Below are 20,550 nucleotides of genomic sequence, written 5' to 3'. Positions count from 1 at the left end.
CGGCTCAGCAGAACGAAGTCCATGAGCGCTACGTTTTCCGTACGCGAGTCCAGGCCCCTGGTGAGCTTTTCGAACCTTTCTTGCGAGACTTAAAGAACCAGGCACGAGCATGTAACTTTGGCTCCCAAATGGACGCAATGATTAGGGACCAAATTGTTTATGGAACTAACGACGAGAAACTTAGAGAAAGGTTGCTGCGGGACACTACGCTTAATTTAGTGAAGGCTGAGCAGGCTGCTAAAGCAGCGGAAGCGACGGCAGCGCAACAAAAAGTTTGGGCACGAGACGAAAGCCACATTGACGCGATGCGTAAGGAACACCCAAGTAAACAAAGTGAGTTGCCCAGGCATTACAAGTGTCCTAAGTGCGCACGTATGCACCCGCCACGAAGGTGTCCTGCATTCGGGAAAACATGTCGCAAATGTCAACGCCCCAACCATTTCGCTATCTGCTGCAGACGATTTGCCGATATAGGCGAACTTCAGGGCGGTGAAGATAACTTTGACATTCTGGACGTGTCAAGCTGCGCACCAAAACAACACGACTGGACAGTTGTCGGCCAAATCAAGAACGTACCACTTGAATTCAAGGTCGACACAGGAGCGCAAGCAAATCTACTACCTTTCGGTTGCTACCGTAAAATTCGCCCGAAACCGCCCCTGAAACCAAGCAGCGCGGTGTTACGTTCGTATGGCGGAGGGGTTATCAAGCATGATGGCGTCATTCGTGCAGAGTTAGCGCTAGGTGACCGTTGCGCCGTCCTCGACTTCTTCGTGGTGTCCAAGGGGCATCAGGCCATCCTGGGCTTACAGGCTAGCGAAAATCTTGGACTTGTGTCACGCATACACGCAGTATCGCGAAACAGTTCCGAGGAAGTCGCAAGAAACTTTCGCCACTTGTTCACAGGAACCGGGCGCGTTGAAAGGGTCTATCGAATGGTTCTACGTGACGACGCCACGCCAATCGTCCAAGCAGCCCGACGAGTGCCGCTGGCCCTACAGGAACCCTTGCGAGAAGAACTGGGACGTATGGAGCGCGCGGGCATCATAACCAAAGTCACCGAGCCCACAGACTGGGTAAGCCCATTGGTCATTGTTAGAAAGAAGGACGGGAAAATTCAAGTATGTATCGACCCCAGGAGGATTAATCAATGCATCAAGAGAGAACATTACACAATGCCGCGAAGAGAAGACATAGAGGCAGAGTTAGCGCGCGCTACAGTTTTCACCCGTCTTGACGCGAACTCTGGTTTTCACCAAATTCCGTTGGACAACGAAACCTCCCGAATTTGCACCTTTGCAACGCCATTCGGGCGCTACAGATTTCTGCGCTTACCGTTTGGTATAGCATCGGCGCCTGAGGTATTTCAGAAAACGCTAAATGAAATTGTTGAAGGCCTTCCTGGGGTCAGAGTATACGTTGATGACGTACTGGTGTGGGGGTCGTCGAGACAGGAGCATGACAGGCGCCTGGAGTCGGTACTGCAAACAGCAGAACGCGGCGGTCTGACATTTAATCCGAACAAGTGTTCCATTGGTGTCGGTAAAATCGAGTTTCTTGGTGACGTCATTGACCAGGAAGGCATCAAACCAAGCCCGTCACTGACAAAATCAATGATTCAAATTCCACCGCCGACCGACAAGCTCGCAGTACAGAGGATGCTAGGAACCGTGAATTATTTCAGCAAGTTTATGCCGTCACTGGCCCAAAGGACGACGCTCCTCAGAAATCTTATAAAGCAGAATACTGCGTTTGACTGGACGCCTAATCACGCTGAAGAGTGGAAGCAGCTTTGCGAAAGTTTAAGTAGAGCGCCTTTACTAGCCGTGTTCGATCGAACAAAAGCAACAAAGGTGTCATGTGATGCATCGCAAAACGGAATCGGCGCAGCGCTATTGCAGTGCCACCAGGATACATGGAAGCCAGTCGCGTATGCCTCGCGGGCACTTACAGAGTGCGAACAACGTTACTCGCAAATTGAAAAGGAGGCCCTGGCGTTGGCATATGGATGCGAGAAGTTTAACCATTTTGTCTACGGTCGGCCGTTTATTCTAGAAACTGATCACCATCCCTTGATCGCCATCTCGCAGAAGGCCATTGGCGACATGCCCCCGAGGTTGCAGCGTTTTTTCCTGCGCCTTCTTCGCTATGACGTAAAACTTCAGTTCACACCAGGGAAGCAACTGCTTCTCGCTGACATGCTGTCACGTGCAACAACCGGACCCATCACGGGAAACGACGTCATCAACGACGACACTGAAGTGCACGCAGTAAGTGTTGTTTCTTCACTTGTCACCGATAACACCTGGAAGAGGTTGGCTACGGAAACTAGTCGGGATGAAGAATTAAAGCAAGTTCTTGTGGACTTGGCGGCAGGAAAAGCACTCCAAGGCCACTGGAAATCTTTTGAAGGAGAGCTTTCTCACGTGAACGGAGTCCTCTTAAAAGGGTGCAAAGTTGTAATTCCGGCTACGATGAGGAAAGAAACTTTGGAACGCATTCATCAAGGTCATCTGGGCATCAATAAATGCAAATCACGGGCCAGGCATCTTGTCTTCTGGCCAGGAATAAACCGTGACATAGAAACTTTCGCACAGGCGTGTTCTGCATGCAAAACGTACGCGTACAGACAGCCCCAAGAGCCGTTACAGTTGCGCCCAGTACCTGATAAACCGTGGCATCGTGTCGGCATCGATATTTTTGAGCATGGTGGACGGTCATACCTGTGCGTCTACGACGCATTATCAAACTTTCCTGAAGTAGAGCTGCTAAAAGATACTACCGCGAAGACGGTCATTGAAGCAACAAGTGCAATTTTTGCTAGATACGGCATACCAGTTGAAGTTTGTTAGGATAATGGCCCACAATTTTCTAGCCACGCTTTTGCTGCGTTTGCCCGAAGGTACGACTTCCTCCACACCACTTCCAGCCCTCGGTACCCCCAGTCCAACGGTCTGGCGGAAAAAGGCGTGCAAGTAGTTAAGAGGATTTTAAAGAAAAGCACTCAAATGAATCACGATTTTTGGCTTGGTCTTCTTGCCTACAGATCTACTCCAATGGAATCCGGACCATCACCTGGCGAAGTACTTCAAGGAAGACGACTACGGACAACGTTGCCCGACGTCCGGCCCTGCCCAGGTCGCAGCGTACAGAAGCATCGTCAGACCGACCGTTGCAGCCGACGACTACCACCACTCAACCCCCGAGACACGGTACGCATCAGAGAAGGGGAGTGGGCCACCAAAGGTCAAGTCGTTCAAGCTGCGACATATCCCCGGTCGTATAACATAATCACTGAGGATGGCAAATTCCTGCGGCGCAATCGGCGACATCTGCTGCCTACAAGAGAAGCTTTTCGACAAAGAGGCCTTTGTGACTCTGAGGAAGACCTCCGCCAAGGGGCTGACGGAAGACCTTCACCATGCAGCAGCAACACTGTCGCCGAGTCACCGGCCACAACTGGCCACATTCCCGCCTCATCCAACGCTCCTGCATGCTTGCAGCAGAACCAAGAACCTGCGTTCAGAAGGTCAACCCGAGAGCGAAGGCCCCCACAGAGGCTTACTTATAATCGAAGCTTTGTGCAAGTTCCCTAAATCGCGTTCTCAATATTCATTTCTACTAATGTTCTTTCCTGTTTTTTTTTTTTGCTCCTTTGCAAGAAAAGGGGATGCATCGTATCTGGCGCAGCGCTGGCTTCGCATCTATGGCACGTGTGACGTGACAGATATCGGTATCGCCCATGACACATTGTAGTGAGGGAACACACCCTCTCCCACTTAGTGTATATATACACGGCTGTTCAATAAACGGGGTCGCTTTCCGCTCCCCTTGCTTGGAGCCTCTGGTCATGTCTTGCCTGCGGCACCGCACGATACAGTCGTGACGCCCTGTCTGTCGGCGACACGTGAGGTCCTGTCTGTCCCAGCTGGCCACCGCGTCTTCCCGCTATTGCTCGTTAGAGATTTGCCATTCTCTTTTCGGTTTTTAATCATCGCATTCGAATAAAATGTGTTTAAAGTCTGCCTTTGTGAGCGCGGAGAGCTCACTTTCGGGAGTGTAGACTCCTGGGTTGGCCTTCGAGTATATATAGGGGTTGGGAAAGGTGTAGATAGAAAATATGGAGGATTCCCGAAGCATACTAGAAAGCGAACCAGAAAATTAGGGCACATGAAATGAATTTTTGCTACTCTGCTCAATAAAATGTCTGTGTGTAAACGACAATAATTTGAGAACAGAAATGAAAAAAAGAAAGATAAAAAATACACATCGCCAATTAATTGTACAGTGAATGGACACAGCTGCCCATGTACGTTACTGTCCTATACTAGAGGCAAAGAGTGCACATCGGTTGGGTGCTCGTCTATTGTGATTACAAGTTAGTACTCAGTGGGCAGTGAAATTATTTATTATAGTTATTTCAGTAAAATTATACCTAAATTCAGTAACTCTAAATTTCAGAAATTCAGGTTTCGCTTGGAAGTGCAGTCTGTTTCGACTTGTACATATCTCAAGAGCATTCGCCCCTGTTCGCATTTCTCTACACTTTTCTTCCTTACTGCAACATAGTGAACAAATCTCTCGGTGGTGACGCTGAGTGGTGTGGCATTGTACTATGCCATGGCTGGACCATCCCGGAGGCTCGTGGCGATCCTCCGCTGCCTAATGCCTAACATATCTCCAGCTGTCTAATGTACTTCCGTTTCTACCGAGGCACTCCTTTATCATACCTTGAAGGCGCAGAAAGCCCTCACGGTTTTCCTATAGACAAAGCAGCTAAGCGGTATTTTGTTCAAGCTTTTATTATCATCATCATCAGCCTGGTTACGCCCTCTCCAGGGCAAAGGCCTCTCCCATACTTCTTCAACAACCCCGGTCAGGTACTAATTGTGGCCATGCCGTCCCTGCAAACTTCTTAATTTCATCCGCCCACCTAACTTTCTGCCGCCCCCTGCTATGCTTCCCTTCCCTTAGAATCCAGTCCGTAACCCTTAATGATCATCGGTTACCTTCCCTCCTCATTACATGCCCTGCCCATGCCCATTTCTTTTTCTTGATTTCAGCTAAGATGTCATTCACTCACGTTTGTTCCCTTACCCAATCTGCTCTTTTCTGATCCCTTATCGTTACACCTATCATTCTTCTTTCCATAGCTCGTTGCGTCGTCCTCAATTTGAGTAGAACCCTTTTCGTAAGCCTCCAGGTTTCTGCCCCGTAGGTGAGTACTGGTAAGACACAGCTATTATACACTTTTCTCTTGAGGGATAATGGCAACCTGCTGTTCGTGATCTGAGAATGCCTGCCAAACGCACCCCAGCCCATTCTTATCATTCTGACTATTTCCGTCTCATGATCCGGATCCGCCGTCACTACCTGGACTAAGTAGATGTTTTCCCTTACCACTTCCAGTGCCTCACTACATATTGTAAATTGCTGTTCTCTTCCGAGACTGTTAAACACAACTTTAGTTTTCTGCAGATTAATTTTTAGACCCACTCTTCTGCTTTGCCTCTCCAGGCTAGTGAGCATGCATTGCAATTGATCTCCTGAGTTACTAAGCAAGGCAATATCATCAGCGATTCGCAAGTTACTAAGGTATTCTCCATTAAGTTTTATCCCAAATTTTTCCCACTCCAGGTCTCTGAATACCTCCTGTAAACAGGCTGTGAATAGCATTGGAGAGAACGTATCTCTCTGCCTGGCGCCTTTCTTTATTGGGATTTTGTTGCTTTCTTTATGGAGGACTACGGTGGCTGTGGAGCCGCTATAGATATCATTCAGTATTTTTACATACGACTCGCCTACACCCTAATTCCGCAATGCCTCCATGACTGCTGAGGTTTCGACAGAATCAAACGCTTTCTCGTAATCAATGAAAGCTTTATATAAGGGTTGGTTATATTCCGCACATTTCTCTATCATCTGATCGATAGTGTGACTATGGTCTATGGTTGATTAGCCTTTACGGAACCCTCCCTGGTCCTTTGCTTGACAGAAGTCTAAGGTGTTCCTGATTCTATTTGCGATTACCTTAGTAAATAGTTTGTAGGGAACGGACAGTAAGCTGATCGGTCGATAATTTTTCAAGTCTTTGGCGTCCCCTTTCTTATGGATTAGGAATATGTTAGCGTTCTTCGAGGATTCCGGTACGCTCAAGGTCATGAGGCACTGCGTATACCGGGTGGCCAGTTTCTCTAGAACAATCGGCCAACCATCCTTCAACAAATCTGCTGTTACCTGATCCTCCCCAGCTGCCTTCCCCCTTTGTATATCTCCCAAGGCTTTCTTTACTTCTTCAGGCGTTACCTGTGGGATGTTGAATTACTCTAGACTATTTTCTCTTCCATTATCGTCGTGGGTGGCATTGGCACTGTATAAATATCTATAGAACTCCTCAGCCACTTGAACTATCTCATCCATATTAGTAATGATATTGCCGGCTTTGTCTCTTAGCGCATACATCTGATTCTTGCCAATTCCTAGTTTCTTCTTCACTATTTTTAGGCTTCCTCCGTTCCTGAGAGCATGTTCAATTCCATCTGTATTATACTTCCTTATGTCAGCTGTCTTACGCTTGTTGATTAACTTCGAAAGTTCTGCCAGTTCTATTCTAGCTGAAGGGTTAGAGGCTTTCATACATTCCACTGCGCTTCCAGTGCAGTGACGAGATAACTCCAACATACAGATGTAGGAACGAAACGATTACGTCAGATTTGCGGTTCATAATAGACGGATGCGAGCTGAATGCCTTAGTCGACACCGGCGCTGATTATTCGGTAGTAAGCTTCAAGATGGTGCAGCACCTGAAAAAGCTGTGACGCAGTTGACTGGTCCGCAGATACGCATGGCAGGCGGTCATCTTATTACGCCCCTTGGCTGATGCACCACAAGACCTACGAGAAAAGGGTTTACTTACGTTTTTTACTTTAGTGTACTGCCATAATGTTCACGGGGACTTATATTGGGGATGGATTTCCTACAAGCTAACGGCGCCATAATTAACCTACGTAGGTCCAGTGTGTCTTTCTCGACAAAACAAGCTATGGCTGTGGAAGAATCGGAGGAGCGACGTCTCGCTGTACTATGCGTCGTTGATGATCACGTAACTGGGCCGCCACGCTGCAGTATAATGGTTCTTGTGGAGAAGGATTTTCCGACCGGGAAGGCATAGCGGATGGAAACAAAAAGCTGCTTTTCAACAAAGGCATTTACGTGGCTTGGAGACATGTTCAATTACGCGATGGCCGTGCAAATGCCGCGCTTACGAATTTCGGTAATCAATTCAAACACATCGCACAAGGAACAGCTATTGCCTATTTCCACGAGTTCTGTGTAGCGACCGAATTATGCTGTCTAACGACAACGTCAACTGCCCTGCCCGAAACTTGCAGTGTCGACAAATTAACTACCGTCAACCCGAGACTCCCGGAAGCGCAAAAGAAACGGATATATGCCCTAATAAAAGATTTTTCTGACTGCTTCTCCACGTCCTCTAAGGTACGGAGCACGTCTGTTGCAAAGCATTCTGTTGCAAAGCACAGAATCATAGCATAGGACGCCACAAGACCGGCATGCCAGCACCCGTATCGAGTTTCATCAAAGGAAAGGGAGATCATCAAGAAGCAAGTAGCAGAGATGCTTTCAGTTGACGTTAAACTTTGAAGCAGTCCATGGGCGTCTTCCGTATTGCTTGTTAAAGAAAAAGATAAAACACTTCCATTCTGCATCGCCTACCGTAAATTGAACAGCGTAACTAAGTGGGATGTATATCCCCTTCCGCGTATCGACGATACGTAAGATCGGCTCCAATATGCAGTTTTTCTCCTCTCTGGATCCCAAGAGTGGATATTGGCAAATAGAGGTGGATGAGCGGAACCGTGAAAAGACAGCATTAGTAACCCCTGATGGCCTCTACGAATTCAAAGCGCTTCCATTCGTCCTCTGTTCCGCGCCTGCAACATTCCAGCGAATGATGGACACTGCTCGCAGGATTGAAATGGCAGTCGTGCGCAGTGTATTTGGATGATGTGGTCATATTTTCCACCGCATTTTATGAACATCTAGAGCACGTGCGACTAGTACTAGGAGCTGTCCGCGCAGCAGACTTGAGAATTAAGCCAGAAAAAATGTTAATTCGGCTTCGATGAACTTCGGTTTCTCGGACACGTCATCCGTGCTGAAGGCGTTCAGCCAGATCCCGAAAAGACAACAGCTGTTGCGAGGTTCCCGACACCCACAAACAAAAAGTCAGTGCGACGTTTTCTGGGTTTATGCGCATACTACAGAAGATTTGTGGAAAACCAGCCAAAGCTCCTTACAATACTAACAAGAGAAGATCAACCTTCGATTTGGGAAACCAAACAAGACGCCTTTGATGAGTTAAGGAAAGGCCTGCAAGCTTCTCCGATCCTTGCCCATTTTGATGAGGCAGCCGACACTGAAGTTCATACCGATGCGAGTAACGTCGGCCTCGGAGCCATACTCGTACAGTGGAAGAACGGCCAGGAGAAAGTGATATCTTATGCTAGCCGTAAGCTCTTGAAAGCAGAGGCAAACTGCTCAGCAACCGAGATAGAGCGTCTTGTAGTCATTTGGGCAATATATAAATTTCGGCCCTACCCCTATGGTAGACCATTCAGAGCAGTCAGTGATCACCATTCGCTTTGCAGGCTGGCGAATCTCAGGGATCCATCCGGACGACTAGCAAGATGTAGCCTTAGGCTTTAGGAGTATGATATTACTGTCGTATACCGATCCAGGAGGAAACACAGCGATGCCGACTGTTTGTCGCGCGCACCAGTCGAGAATACTGTGTCAGAAGAAGAGGATTTCCCGTCCCTTGGCATTGTTGACGCGTCAGAAATTGCTCAACAACAACGAAATGACCCAGACTTGCTTCCACGTATACAGCACCTGGAGGGATGCGACGTTCTACTCCCGCGTATTTTCTCTAGAGGGCTACCCTCGTTCTGTATGCGAGGAAATGTCCTCTACAAGAGAAACTTTGAGAACAGCGAGACAAAGTTTTTACTTGTTGTACCCACAGCTATGCGAGAAGAAATTTTGCATGCATGTCACGATGAACCGACATCTGGACTCATGGGCGTGATGCAACAGAACTGCATGTAACAGAACTGCAACAGAACTGCATCTCACATGGGCGTGAGCAGTACATTCACCAGGATTCATCTGAAATACTACTGGCCTAAGTTATGAGCATCAGTGCAGCACTACGTCAAGAGTCGTCACGAGTGTCAAAGGCCCAGACTCCATCCGTAAAACCGGCAGGCCTCCTCCAGCCAATAGAGCCACCAAAAGCCCGATTCCAACAAGTCGGTATGGACTTCCTTGGACCCTTCCCATCATCATCATCACAAACTGATTCCCTGTACAGTGCAACGGCTGTCGAAGTTGCAAAATTCTTTGTGAACAATATTGTGCTCTGGCATGGCGCTCCCACAGTCATTACCGATCGTGGAACAGCCTTTACTACGGACCTAATGAAATGCTTGTTGCAAATGACACATACTGACCCATAGGAGAACTATGGCGTACCACCCTCAGAAAAACGGTTTAACTGAATGCCTCAACAGAACACTGACTGACAAGCTTTCGATGTATGTCGACGTTGAACATAGGCTGTGGGACGAAATTTCGCCGTACATCACCTTCGCATATAATACGGCCGCTCAAGGCACAACACGAGTCGCTCCCATTGAATTTGCATTCGGCCGATAAGTAACCACAACTTTAGATGCTATGTTGCCGTTAGATGAAGAAAACAACTCATCTGACCTCGATGGTTTCTTGCAAAGAGCCGAGGAGGCACGACAGATGGCGAGGTACCGAATAAGCCTCCAACAACACATTGACTCCAGCCGGTACATCCAGCGCCATATTGAAGCTCATTATCAGCCCGGTGACAAGGTGTGGGTATGGAACCCAGTGCGACGCCGTGGACTGTCTGAAAAGCTTCTGTGCCGATACTTCAGCCCTTGCGAAATACTTCGTCCTACAAGCGACTTCACTTAGGAGGTGAAATCCGCTGGACACGAGAGCCGAAGACGGCGTAACACTGCAGAAGTTGTGCGTGTTGTCCGCATGAAGCCTTACCAGAAAAGGTCATGAAAAAAAGAAAAACGTGAGAGCCCACAGCAACCCGTACGTCCTCTCACGCATCGGGCCGATGCGGTAAGGAGGGGGATAATGCCGCGACAACTTGGGCACATTCAAGTTCCGCGCCCTTCGTATTAGACACTGTGCACGCCACACCGTGGTGTTGTTCAGCAACAAGCAGAGATCTACGTGGCACGGGTAGCCGGTTGGACCCAGCTCGCATGCACCACGTGCACAGGTGTCACACGAGAAGAAAGAAGACGGATCGAGCCCAGTTTGAGAACGCGACTGCCGCGGATTTCTTCACGACCGCAGTGACCTTTACTTGTGGGCACAAGTTCGCCCTTAATAAATATCGTTGTTTTATTAACATCGTTACAATATAGACACATTCAATGTATGCGAACATTTATTTCCTTTAAAATGTGTCCAATGCATTGAATGTTTGGTTCTCTTGGCTCTTGTAGTCTTACCCAAAATATTTGTTGGAAACCATAAACTAAGCTGATGACAGTAGTGGGACTATTAGATTGAAATAATTTAGACATTCACTATAACATGTGTTTTCCCACTAAGCAAATGTTACATGTTTTATTGTGGTTGCTTCAAGTTTTCAAGGGCAGTCTTTCATTTACTTGGAAGCCGTCTGTTATGACTCGCACTGTTCTTTATTTACAGTTGTGGAATCTTTGTAGAGTGGTGTGACAAACGCATCTGCGTGAGCAATGACAGGAACAGTGAGATGCTGGTTTTAGGCATATTGACACGCTTACTTGCATATCATCTTCTTGTGAATGCGTTTTACCGGCAACAAATCACCGGTTACCACTCAGTGCATGACGCGCCTGCATGCATCAGAAGATTCTCGAGGTTTCTTGTCGATTATATTTTTTTTTCTAAGTTCTTGTCGAACCTTGTGTAATCAAATTGCACGCGCGATGCTAATGCAGTTGTGCATTCTAGAAGGCATGCAAGCACCAACGATAACGCTGGAAACTTCGATAAAACATACGATGTTCGTTAGCCGTAAATCACTTCTTGGGCGATCGCCACTTGCGGCTGTACCTATTTTTCTGTCCGAGTGCAACATATTTTGCGAGTTCATGTTCACCCAATAAGCAGTATTTCGGGGCACACGGTTCTTTGTGTTCTTCACTGCCATTACAACGGGACATCTCGTACACGAGCTTCTTTGTTACCGGATACACCCTGCAGGCCGTGAAAACTGTGTATACGTCGCCATTGGTCAGCGACCTAGCCGCAGGCACAACTACCGGAAGAGTACGGACGTGTGCTCGAGAAAAGCAGGAATACCATGGCGCTGTGAACAGTCGCACTGAAAGCCCCCATGTCGCCTAAAACGATTGTTATGCAAAAACAAACGAAGCCACCAATCTTCCGTGGATCATCATATCAAGTTCCAGAAAGCTGGCGGGAAACCTACGCACTACATTTAATAATTGAAACTGTGACGATGAGCTACGGCATGTCTATATCTCATTGAAAGACACCGCCAGTACGTGGTTTCAGAACCGAAAGTTCAGCCTTAAACTGCGGGAGCTGTTTCGCAGCGTCTTCCTACAAGCATTCACGAGCGTCGTGCGCAAGGTATGCTTGAGACCCGTGTGCAGGTACCGAACGAGAATATCGCGATCTTTACAGAAGGGATTAACCGTCTTTACGTCGACCCCGGCTTGTCTCAGAAGAAAACGTGTTTCCTCGTGCGTGGTGTGATGCAATAGCTTCACGCCGGATTTAATTCGCAAGCCGGCCAAGACCATTGCGAAGAGAGAGAGATAGAGGAATGTAGGAAGGCAAGGATGTTAACCAGTCATAAGTCTGGTTGGTTACCCTACGCTGGGGCAAGGGAGAAGGGGAAGATAGAAGGCAGACATGTGTAGAGACGTGGACGGACAGTACATGAGTTAAAGCTGCTTACGCAAAGCAGACGTTCTGGGGAAGCACAAAAGTGCCTTCACTGCCTTCTGAGCCGATGATCGGGGGGACCGCACTCTAGTACTGTGTTCACTCTCAGATGACGTTCACCTTGTTTCCTCAATGTGTTTGACAAAGATTGTTTTTGTGCATGGAATTGAGGACAATGGCAGAATAAGTGGTCAATGTTCTCCCATGCATCCGTAAACATCACATTCAGGACTATCAGCCATTCCCATTAGTGCTGATTAGGCATTCGTGAAGCTACTTCAAGCCACAGCCGACACTAAGGAGACGCTTCGCTTCGGTGCAGACCGGCCGGAGGTCTCAGTTGCAGTGAAGTGTATAGCTGTGCAGTCTTGTACGCCTTGTATGTGCGGTATTCCACTCTGCCGAGGAGATCGTGCGCGCTAGACTGCAAAGTTGTCTCACGGCGTTGGTCTTCGAGAGAGGAATGGGGACGAGTTATCTTCTTGGTTTGACGTCCAAGCTGCCTTATCTGCGTCATCATTTCCTATGATACCGCAATGACCTGGTATCAATTGAAAATAGATATCATGGCCTTTCTCTCTTAAGTGATGTACAAGTTCAACGATTTTACACGTGAGCTGATCGTGAGTCCAGTGTCGGAGAAACGACTGCACACATTGCAAGGCCGGCCTTGAATTGCAGAAGACTGCCCATTTTCTAGGACTTTCAGCATTGATCACATGAAGTGCGTCGCGGAGAGCCGCGAGCTCTGCAGCTGTAGATGTACTGACACGGGATGTCTTGAACCGCTGGGGTATTCTCATTCTTCTACAGCTCCGCCGGAACTGATTGATGTAGTTCATCCATCAGTATAGGCGTGTGTGCAGTCACTGTATTTCTCGTACAATATAAGTAAAGTTAGTTGGTTGAGTGCTGATGACGGCAAGTGAGACTTCTTCTGAACTCCTGCGATTTTAAGGTTTACTTGAGTGCCGCGGGCACACCATGGTGGAATGGAAAGTCTTGCCGCAGGTGCGTAACCTGACCGGAGAGAGGCACGGTGCGGGAAAACAGTCGCACTGAATGTCGTGTGGGCCCTATCTACTTGGAGACTTGCGAGATGGTGTGTAGGGATCCGGGTGAAGTGCCTTGTGGCCACACGTATTCTTTCAACGGTAATGTGCGCTCTAAAAGTGGAATCTTGAGCGACTGCAATAACTTTCGTCGTTCACGCACTCCGCGGTAGACGAAGGCACATGATGAGGGCTTGGGCTTGGATGCTTTGGATTATATTCAGGTATGTTCCGCAGGTGTTGGACATGACCGGTAGGCTGTACCATAGGAATCCAATGAAGAGGACCCTGTACAGTTGCACACTAGAATGTATTGGCACGTCCAAGGTATTTACTGCTACTAACTTAAACATATGGCAAATTCCTCTCAGTCATTTTCTCTCACAACAATTCCGATGACGGGTCCAGGAGAGATTTCTGTCAATGACCACCCCCGAAAATCTGACTCGTGCTATACGAGGTCAGCTTTCCGTCGATGGATATGACGTATGGAGACATTGATTTTCTAGTAAACGCCATCACTGCACACTTTTCACATGATATATGAAGTCATTGTTCTCGAAGGCAGGATGATGTTGAAGTGGCTGCCTTCTGAAACCGCGTGCGTAGCTTAAGTCGCGTCACACCCGACGTCCAAATACAGATGTCGTCGGCATAGATGGAGAGCTTAACGGTGCTTGGCAGGATGCTGGCGAGTCCAACGAGTGTTAGACTGAAGAGTGTTGGGCTCAGTACTCCGCTTGAGGCACCTCACGGTTACTGTAGTGCTGGGAGGTCGGGCGATCTTCGGTAAGTACCAAAAAGGATCTCTTATGTAGATGGCTACTTATCCGGAAATATACCTTGCCGTCAAGTCCTGCTGCTCCTACCGCATTGAAAATCGCTTCATGCGCGACGTTACCTTACGCTCCTTTAACATCCAGAAACAGGGCAGTAGATCAATCTTTTGCAGGACTTCTGGTGCTCGACGTACGTCACCCTGTCGATAACGTTGTCTATCTAAGAACGGCCGCACCTGAAACTAGCCACTGCATCTGGATATACCTAGTAATGTAGGAGCTAACATTCTAGCATTGCTAGGATCATCCGCTCTATTAGTTTTACGATGCAACTGGCAAGCGCATTTGGTCGGTATGATGCAATGTCTACAGGCGAATTGTCAGGCTTGAGCAGTGGAATTAGACGACTGGTCTTCCATTCTTGGGGAACCATACCTGTCTGCCAGGAGCTGTTCAACAAGAGCAGGAACACTTTCCGAGCCTCTTCGCCAAGATTGCATAGGGCACACTAGGTTATACCGTTGGGTCCTGGTGAAGATGAACGCTTGCACATGGCCAGTGCAGCTTCCAGTTCGTCGATAGAGAAAGGGTGGTCGATGCGCGGGTCACGTCAAATGGGTGGGTGGTGAAGCATCCATGTTTTAATGGGGCTAGTTTAGACAGCAATCCTCCTGCAGAAATCTTCAGCGACGTCAATCTCGCTGCATTGTTGGTGAAAGGCCAAAGGCTGAAATGGGTGGGTGCTGCTCAGCGGTTTATTTATTTTTTATCTAAGATACTTCCAAGGCCCGGAGGCGTTACAGAAGGGAGTGAGTGAACATAACAAAAAAATTGTGCAATATACAAAGACATATTCGACGTGGCGTTTCATGAGTGCTGGTTTTGAAGGTGACGGTATCCAGAATGGCTGCAATGGTGGCGGCAAGGTCGTTCCAATCTTTGCTTGTGCTAGGGATGAATGCATTACTACAAGGTTTAGAACGTGAAGACGGCGCACCAACTTTCAAACTGTGGTCAGAGCGAGATGATATTTTGATGGTTGGATGATAAGCTGTTCTTTCAACAAAGGGTTGTGGTGGTAGATTTTATGGAATAGCGGAAGGCGGTAGCATCTACAACGGAAAGAAAGTTCTGGCAAGTTAAGTGCTGTCTTCATTGAGGTAACGCTAGCGTGTCGGGAGCAGTTTGATAAGATGAAACGCGCTGCACGATTTTGAATGGCTTCTATGCTGTTTATGAGTGGAATGTTAGCCGGGTCCCAAATGGCGCATGCGTATCCTAGTTTGGAGCGAACTAATGTTTTGTAGAGAGTTAGTTTGAGTGACGATGGCGCACATGCGAAGTTTCGGCGCAAATAGCCCAACGTGCGATTGGCATTGCTACATATAATGTCGACATGCATGTTAAAACTTCTTTCTGGGCGACTTGGGGAATACTTGACATAAAAACTGTTTATAGCGCAAACACATGCAACCAGAAAGTGTAAGGGACAAAAAAAAAACGACATGCATGTGCCGGCAGATGTTGCTGGTGATGTTTAGTCCAAGGTATTTGTACGATGAGACAACTCAGAGAGGGCTATTATTTAGGAAATATGTATGCAGATTAGTAGTATTGGTACGCTGTGATACGCGCATGCATTTACATTTGCTTAAGTTAAACTTCATAGACCACTTGTTACACCATAACAGAACATTATTAACGTCGTCTTGAAGTTTAAGGGAATCATTGAGGTCAGTTTTTTATTATATATAACGCAGTCTTCAGCAAAAAGCTTAATAGTGGAAAATTTAACACAGGAAGCAAGATCATTATTGTAGATGAGAAAAAGTAGAGGACTGAGAAGTGACCCTTGCGGCACGCCTGACGTTACTGCGAGGGGCGCAGACGGCGAATTGTTTGCGATTACGTATTTTGTTCTATTAGCAAGAAAGTTTTTAATCCAGTCCAGTACTAGCGGGTCAATGTTAAGAAGACTAAGTTTATAGATTAGTAGGCTATGGGATACGGTATCGAAGGCTTTAGCAAAATCGATAAAGATGCAAACAGCGTCGAATCCTAAGTCAGTGTTAGAAAAGAGGTCGTTAGTAAAGCAAGCTAGTTGCGTTTCGCAAGAGAAGGATTTCCTAAAGCCATGCTGACTGTTGTTAAAAAAAGAGTTCGTCTCCAGAAAATCAAATATGTGTGAATATTTTATGTACTCCACAATCTTACAGGGAATGCTGGTTAGTGATATGGGACGGTAGTTTCCTGGACAATGTGTGTTACCTGATTTGTGAACAGGAACCTTCTTCCCCACCTTCCAGTCGCTTGGTAGTGATGAGCAGTGTAATGATTGTTCGAATGCCTTAGCAAGAATAATTGATGAATACAGTTCGGTACACTTGAGTATTTTTGCATTATTTCATCTGAACCCGCCGACGAAGATATTTTCAAATAACCGATTAGTTTTCTAAAGCCCACCCAGTCTATAAGAATTGAATCTATTGGAGTATCACAAACTTTCGTTGACGGTAGCAAAAGCATGAGTGCAGCGTCAAGAAAAAAGGAAGCAAGCACAATATTAAAAATTGTGCAACACTGATCACTTTGAACAGGGTGTTAGATTAGGACAATCGTTTTGTGGCTGGTGTATTACCACGAGCAACATTCCAGAGTTTACGTGGGTTCACATGTAAGTATGATGGTAATGTAAGGCTGAAAAAGGTATGCTTAGCTTGGAAAATGACGCTACAATATTCATCGTTGATGCAGTGGTATTTGGACCAACGAATCTGCTTGTCACATTTTTTTGCGGAACGAAATAACCGTTCTTTCTTATTCCGGACACGGCGCGAGGCGGACGTAAACCAAGGCGGCTGGGGATTACACTGTATTTTTCGTTGGGGAACATATTTTTGAATTAGGAATAACAGCTTGCACTTATCAAGGGACTAGTTTTGTTCAAGTGTTCGCTGATCGATATCGGGCATTACTGCATACAGAAAATGCTCTATTTCTTGCGTAATTGTGGGAATATCAGCTTTGGAATAATCGCGAATCATCTTAACCTTCTTTGTGTAAGGAAAGCGTGTTTTTAAGTCAAACTGCAGCAATGAATGATCACTTATCCCAGGAAGATAAGTCAAGGACGAAACAAGGTCGGGGGTAGTAGACAGCACTAGGTCTAGTCCATTAGAAAATCGTGGAGCGACTCGGGTTGGTTTGTGGACCAGCTGTGTTAGGTTGAAGTCAAAGCACAAATTTAGGAATTCAATGGACTCGGCTGAAGTACGCCTAAAGTTAACACAGTCAGTATCCCATATTATATCTGGAAAAATTAAAGTCCCCCAAAATAGATACTCTACGGCTGGGAAATCTAATAATCAGTTTGTTAAGGACATCATCGAAATCTGCACAAAACGTAGATGACCAATTTGGTGGCCTATAACATACACAGGACACAAAGGGATGGTCTGAAATGCTCACGCGCACAGACTAATTCTAGGATTGATGTAATGTCAATAACAGATGAATTTAGGTTATCTTTCATAGCAATCAAAACGCCCAATCCTGAACGAATATCGCGGTCGCACTTGTAGATGTTATAAGCACATTCACAGTCGAACATTTCACTGTTCTTTATTTTCGCGGAAAGCCAAGTTTCAGTAAAGCCATTGACATCTGCGGAGCAAGAAACGGTAGTTGAAGTTAAAGCTGTTCGCTTGTTGCAAACGCTACGCCCATTAGTGAAGAGAACAAACAGTCTATTTTGACAAGGTCGACTCGAAGATACCTATGTAGAATGAGAGGAAGGATTGTTAAGACCTGTGGCATCGTTATTTACTTCAGCGGCGAAATCGGGTGAATGGAATTTGCAGATAGTATCGGTGACAGAAGAATACACATAGGTTTTTTTGTTCATGACTAATTTTTTTGTTTACAAAGAAAATGATTGCCCGCTGGCTTTTCCGAATTCAATTAGTTTCTTTCGAGATTGACGTGTAGCCCTGCAGAAATCTTCTCCCACCGATACTATTGTGGCCTTTGGTAGGCTTTTCAGTGACAGGATTTTTTCTCTTGTTTTTAATGATGAAAACTTGATAATAATGGGGCGAGTCTTGCCGACCACAAAAGAACCATGACAATGTGCCCTAGCAATGGCTTTATCACATATTTCTAATTTTAGACTGTTTTTAATAGGATCGCGCACGAGGATTTCAGTTTCTGGCTATGTTTCCGAAGCGTTATCAACAGCCCCGTAGAACAAAAGGTTGTCCCTCCGTGATCGATCCTCCAAGTCGTCAATCCTTGATTTTAATTCAGAGTTTTCGGCACTAACCACAGCAGTAACTATATTAGATATGTCTGGGAGGCGCGGAAGATTGAAGTGTTTCTACAACTGTTTCAACAACTGTTTCAAGGGTTAGCAATCTTGTTGACAGGTCCGACACTTTGTGAGTGAGGGCTTCTTGGGGTGCTTTCAGTTACGAGAAGGAAAGCATTACGTCTTCATGACAACTCTGCTAAAGCGGATAAAGCCGCAATGACAGCAAGGATTAGGCTAGTTACATCATCAGGCCCAGGATTCATCTCTATATCCCCGCAGAGAAGGAGCAATTTAGAAACGTGCGCACAATCACAAAAAATGGTATATAACACACTCGGGCATGGCAGAAGCAGCAAAAAGACGTTATTTGAACGCTTGCAATGCTTTGACGGACTGCCTGCACATAGAACAACGAGACATTGAGTGGCGAGGACGTTTTGGCAGCTCCTCCGTGCCCACTGAAGGCAGCCAGGCCGTGCCAGTCCTTTAAATAGTGGCACTGTTGTTGCGTGTGACGTGTTGAAGAGGGAGGCGTGGCCGGTCTCATGGCGGTGACAACAGCAGAACCCACACTGCGCGGCTGATGTCGAAGATGGGAGCACTCGTGCTGATGATGTCTGGTAATCAGCAGCTTGTGGTACCGAGCCTAGCGATCCGCCAACGAAGAAAATCTGCAGATAGAAGAGGGAGACATTGAGTGGCGAGAGCATTTTAGCTGCTCCTCCGTACCCACTCCGTTCACCGGAAACCACGATCAATTCTCCATTGTGAGACAACCGTTTTTCTGGGTGCGAAAACTCGCCCAATGACATCCGTCTTTGCGATGCAAGTTTGTCCTTGTGACGCTGAATGTTTTTTACTTGTTCTGGCCAATATCACGTCAAGTACAGACTTCGTGGGCCTGTATCTTCGTTGTGCACGGAGGGGAATTGCACGAAGCTTCTCCAGCTCAATGTCGTATTCCGTGTGTGTATATGGTCTGGGAAGTGAATGTGTGGCAACCTCCACGGCACACTTTATGATGTCCTCTAGGCGAGAGGACAAGTCATCACGACAGCCGTCTTCGACAATTGATTTGAACATTGGCCAGTCGATATATTGCCTCACGCCGACTAACTTGGTGCCCATCAACCCTTCAATCATAAGATAAGTGGGTAGGTGGTCACTTCCCCGCGTTTCAATATCCGGAAACCACCTGGCCTTTCTAGTGAAGGACCATGCAATAAAGATGTGGTCCAGGCAGCTACAGCAGACGGTTCAACGCAGAAAGATGGGACTTCCATCATTTAACATGCACAGTTCTTGTTCGGAGGCAAATGACACTAATGTTCTGCCTCTCGAATTTATCTTAGGACTTCCCCAGAGATGGTGGTGGGCACTAAAATCTCCAGTCATCCCCAAAGGCACCGGAGTAGGTGTGTGTCGTGATTCGCCATAACCGCTCGCAGTCCAGCCGACTTGAGGGCGAAATATACGCTCCAACTACTGTGAAAGTGAGCTTGCCTTTCTTCAGTCAGACATACTTACTGGTTTGCTTGATCTGTTGCACTGCATGATAAACATACGTAAGATCATGTCGTATGAATACAATGATCTTGCTGCACTCTCCATAGGTGGCGTACATGAAACACTCATACCCGGACGGTCTGATGTTATCTGAAGGGGGCTCGCAGATGACAATGATGGGGAGCTTATTCATGAACACAAACTGTCGAAAGTCCGACTTGCGTGACTTAAGTCATCTGGCGTTCCAGCGAAATATCGACGCGTTCCGGACTTCGTCACGAAACGATGGTTTCTGGAGAGCCATGATTGTAACCAAGAGCTGCAAGTACTGCAATCAGTGTGGAGCACCTGTAGCGCGCTTTGCGCAATCGAAGATTTCGTGTTGGTAAGTATAACGCGAATGACATTCATGATCGGCCGCAGAATGTTGATGACCTGGAGATCATCAGCTCGAGTTGCGTCAACAGGTGCCGAAGCCGTCGAAGTCGGTGCGTTGGGAGCTAACTGAGCGGCGAGTTGTGCCCTCGGTAGCTCAGGCCATTCTTCAGGAAGGGTGAGCCTTTCCGCTTTATTTGCTATCCTCGTATCTGTCTTCGTGGCACTATCCGTTGATGCGGCAATCGTTCTGGCGGAAGATGGTGTGTTCCTATCTGCAGTTGCGAAGTTTCGTGAACGTTTTCGGTGTCGACGCCGATGTCGCCGAACAGCGGTCGAATCGCTGGGGAAGCCCCGACTATGGCTGCAACTCATTAGAGACCCCGGCGATTTTCCCGGTCCCTGAAGCCGATGCACAACCTGTCACTGCAGCGCTACAGTACACTGGCCAAATGCGTGGCCGGTCCTCGAGCTGATTTGCAAAGAA

The 20,550-nt window shown here is 47.1% G+C and overlaps 1 protein-coding gene across 1 annotated transcript; it reads left to right on the top strand.

Annotated features, from left to right (window-relative positions):
- Positions 1 to 6: 6 nt before the first annotated feature.
- Positions 7 to 3,819, top strand: LOC139046679 (uncharacterized). The gene is made up of 2 exons (XM_070528891.1): positions 7 to 1,076; positions 2,091 to 3,819. Exons 1-2 carry the CDS (start codon positions 129 to 131, stop codon positions 2,850 to 2,852), a joined length of 1,710 nt encoding a protein of 569 aa, XP_070384992.1. The 5' UTR covers positions 7 to 128; the 3' UTR covers positions 2,853 to 3,819.
- The last annotated feature ends 16,731 nt before the right edge of the window (positions 3,820 to 20,550 follow it).

Source organism: Dermacentor albipictus, unplaced genomic scaffold, assembly GCF_038994185.2.
Source record: "Dermacentor albipictus isolate Rhodes 1998 colony unplaced genomic scaffold, USDA_Dalb.pri_finalv2 scaffold_15, whole genome shotgun sequence".
NCBI lineage: Eukaryota > Metazoa > Arthropoda > Arachnida > Ixodida > Ixodidae > Dermacentor > Dermacentor albipictus.
Note: the sequence above shows the minus strand (reverse complement) of the source record. Positions and strands in the feature narration are given on the sequence as shown.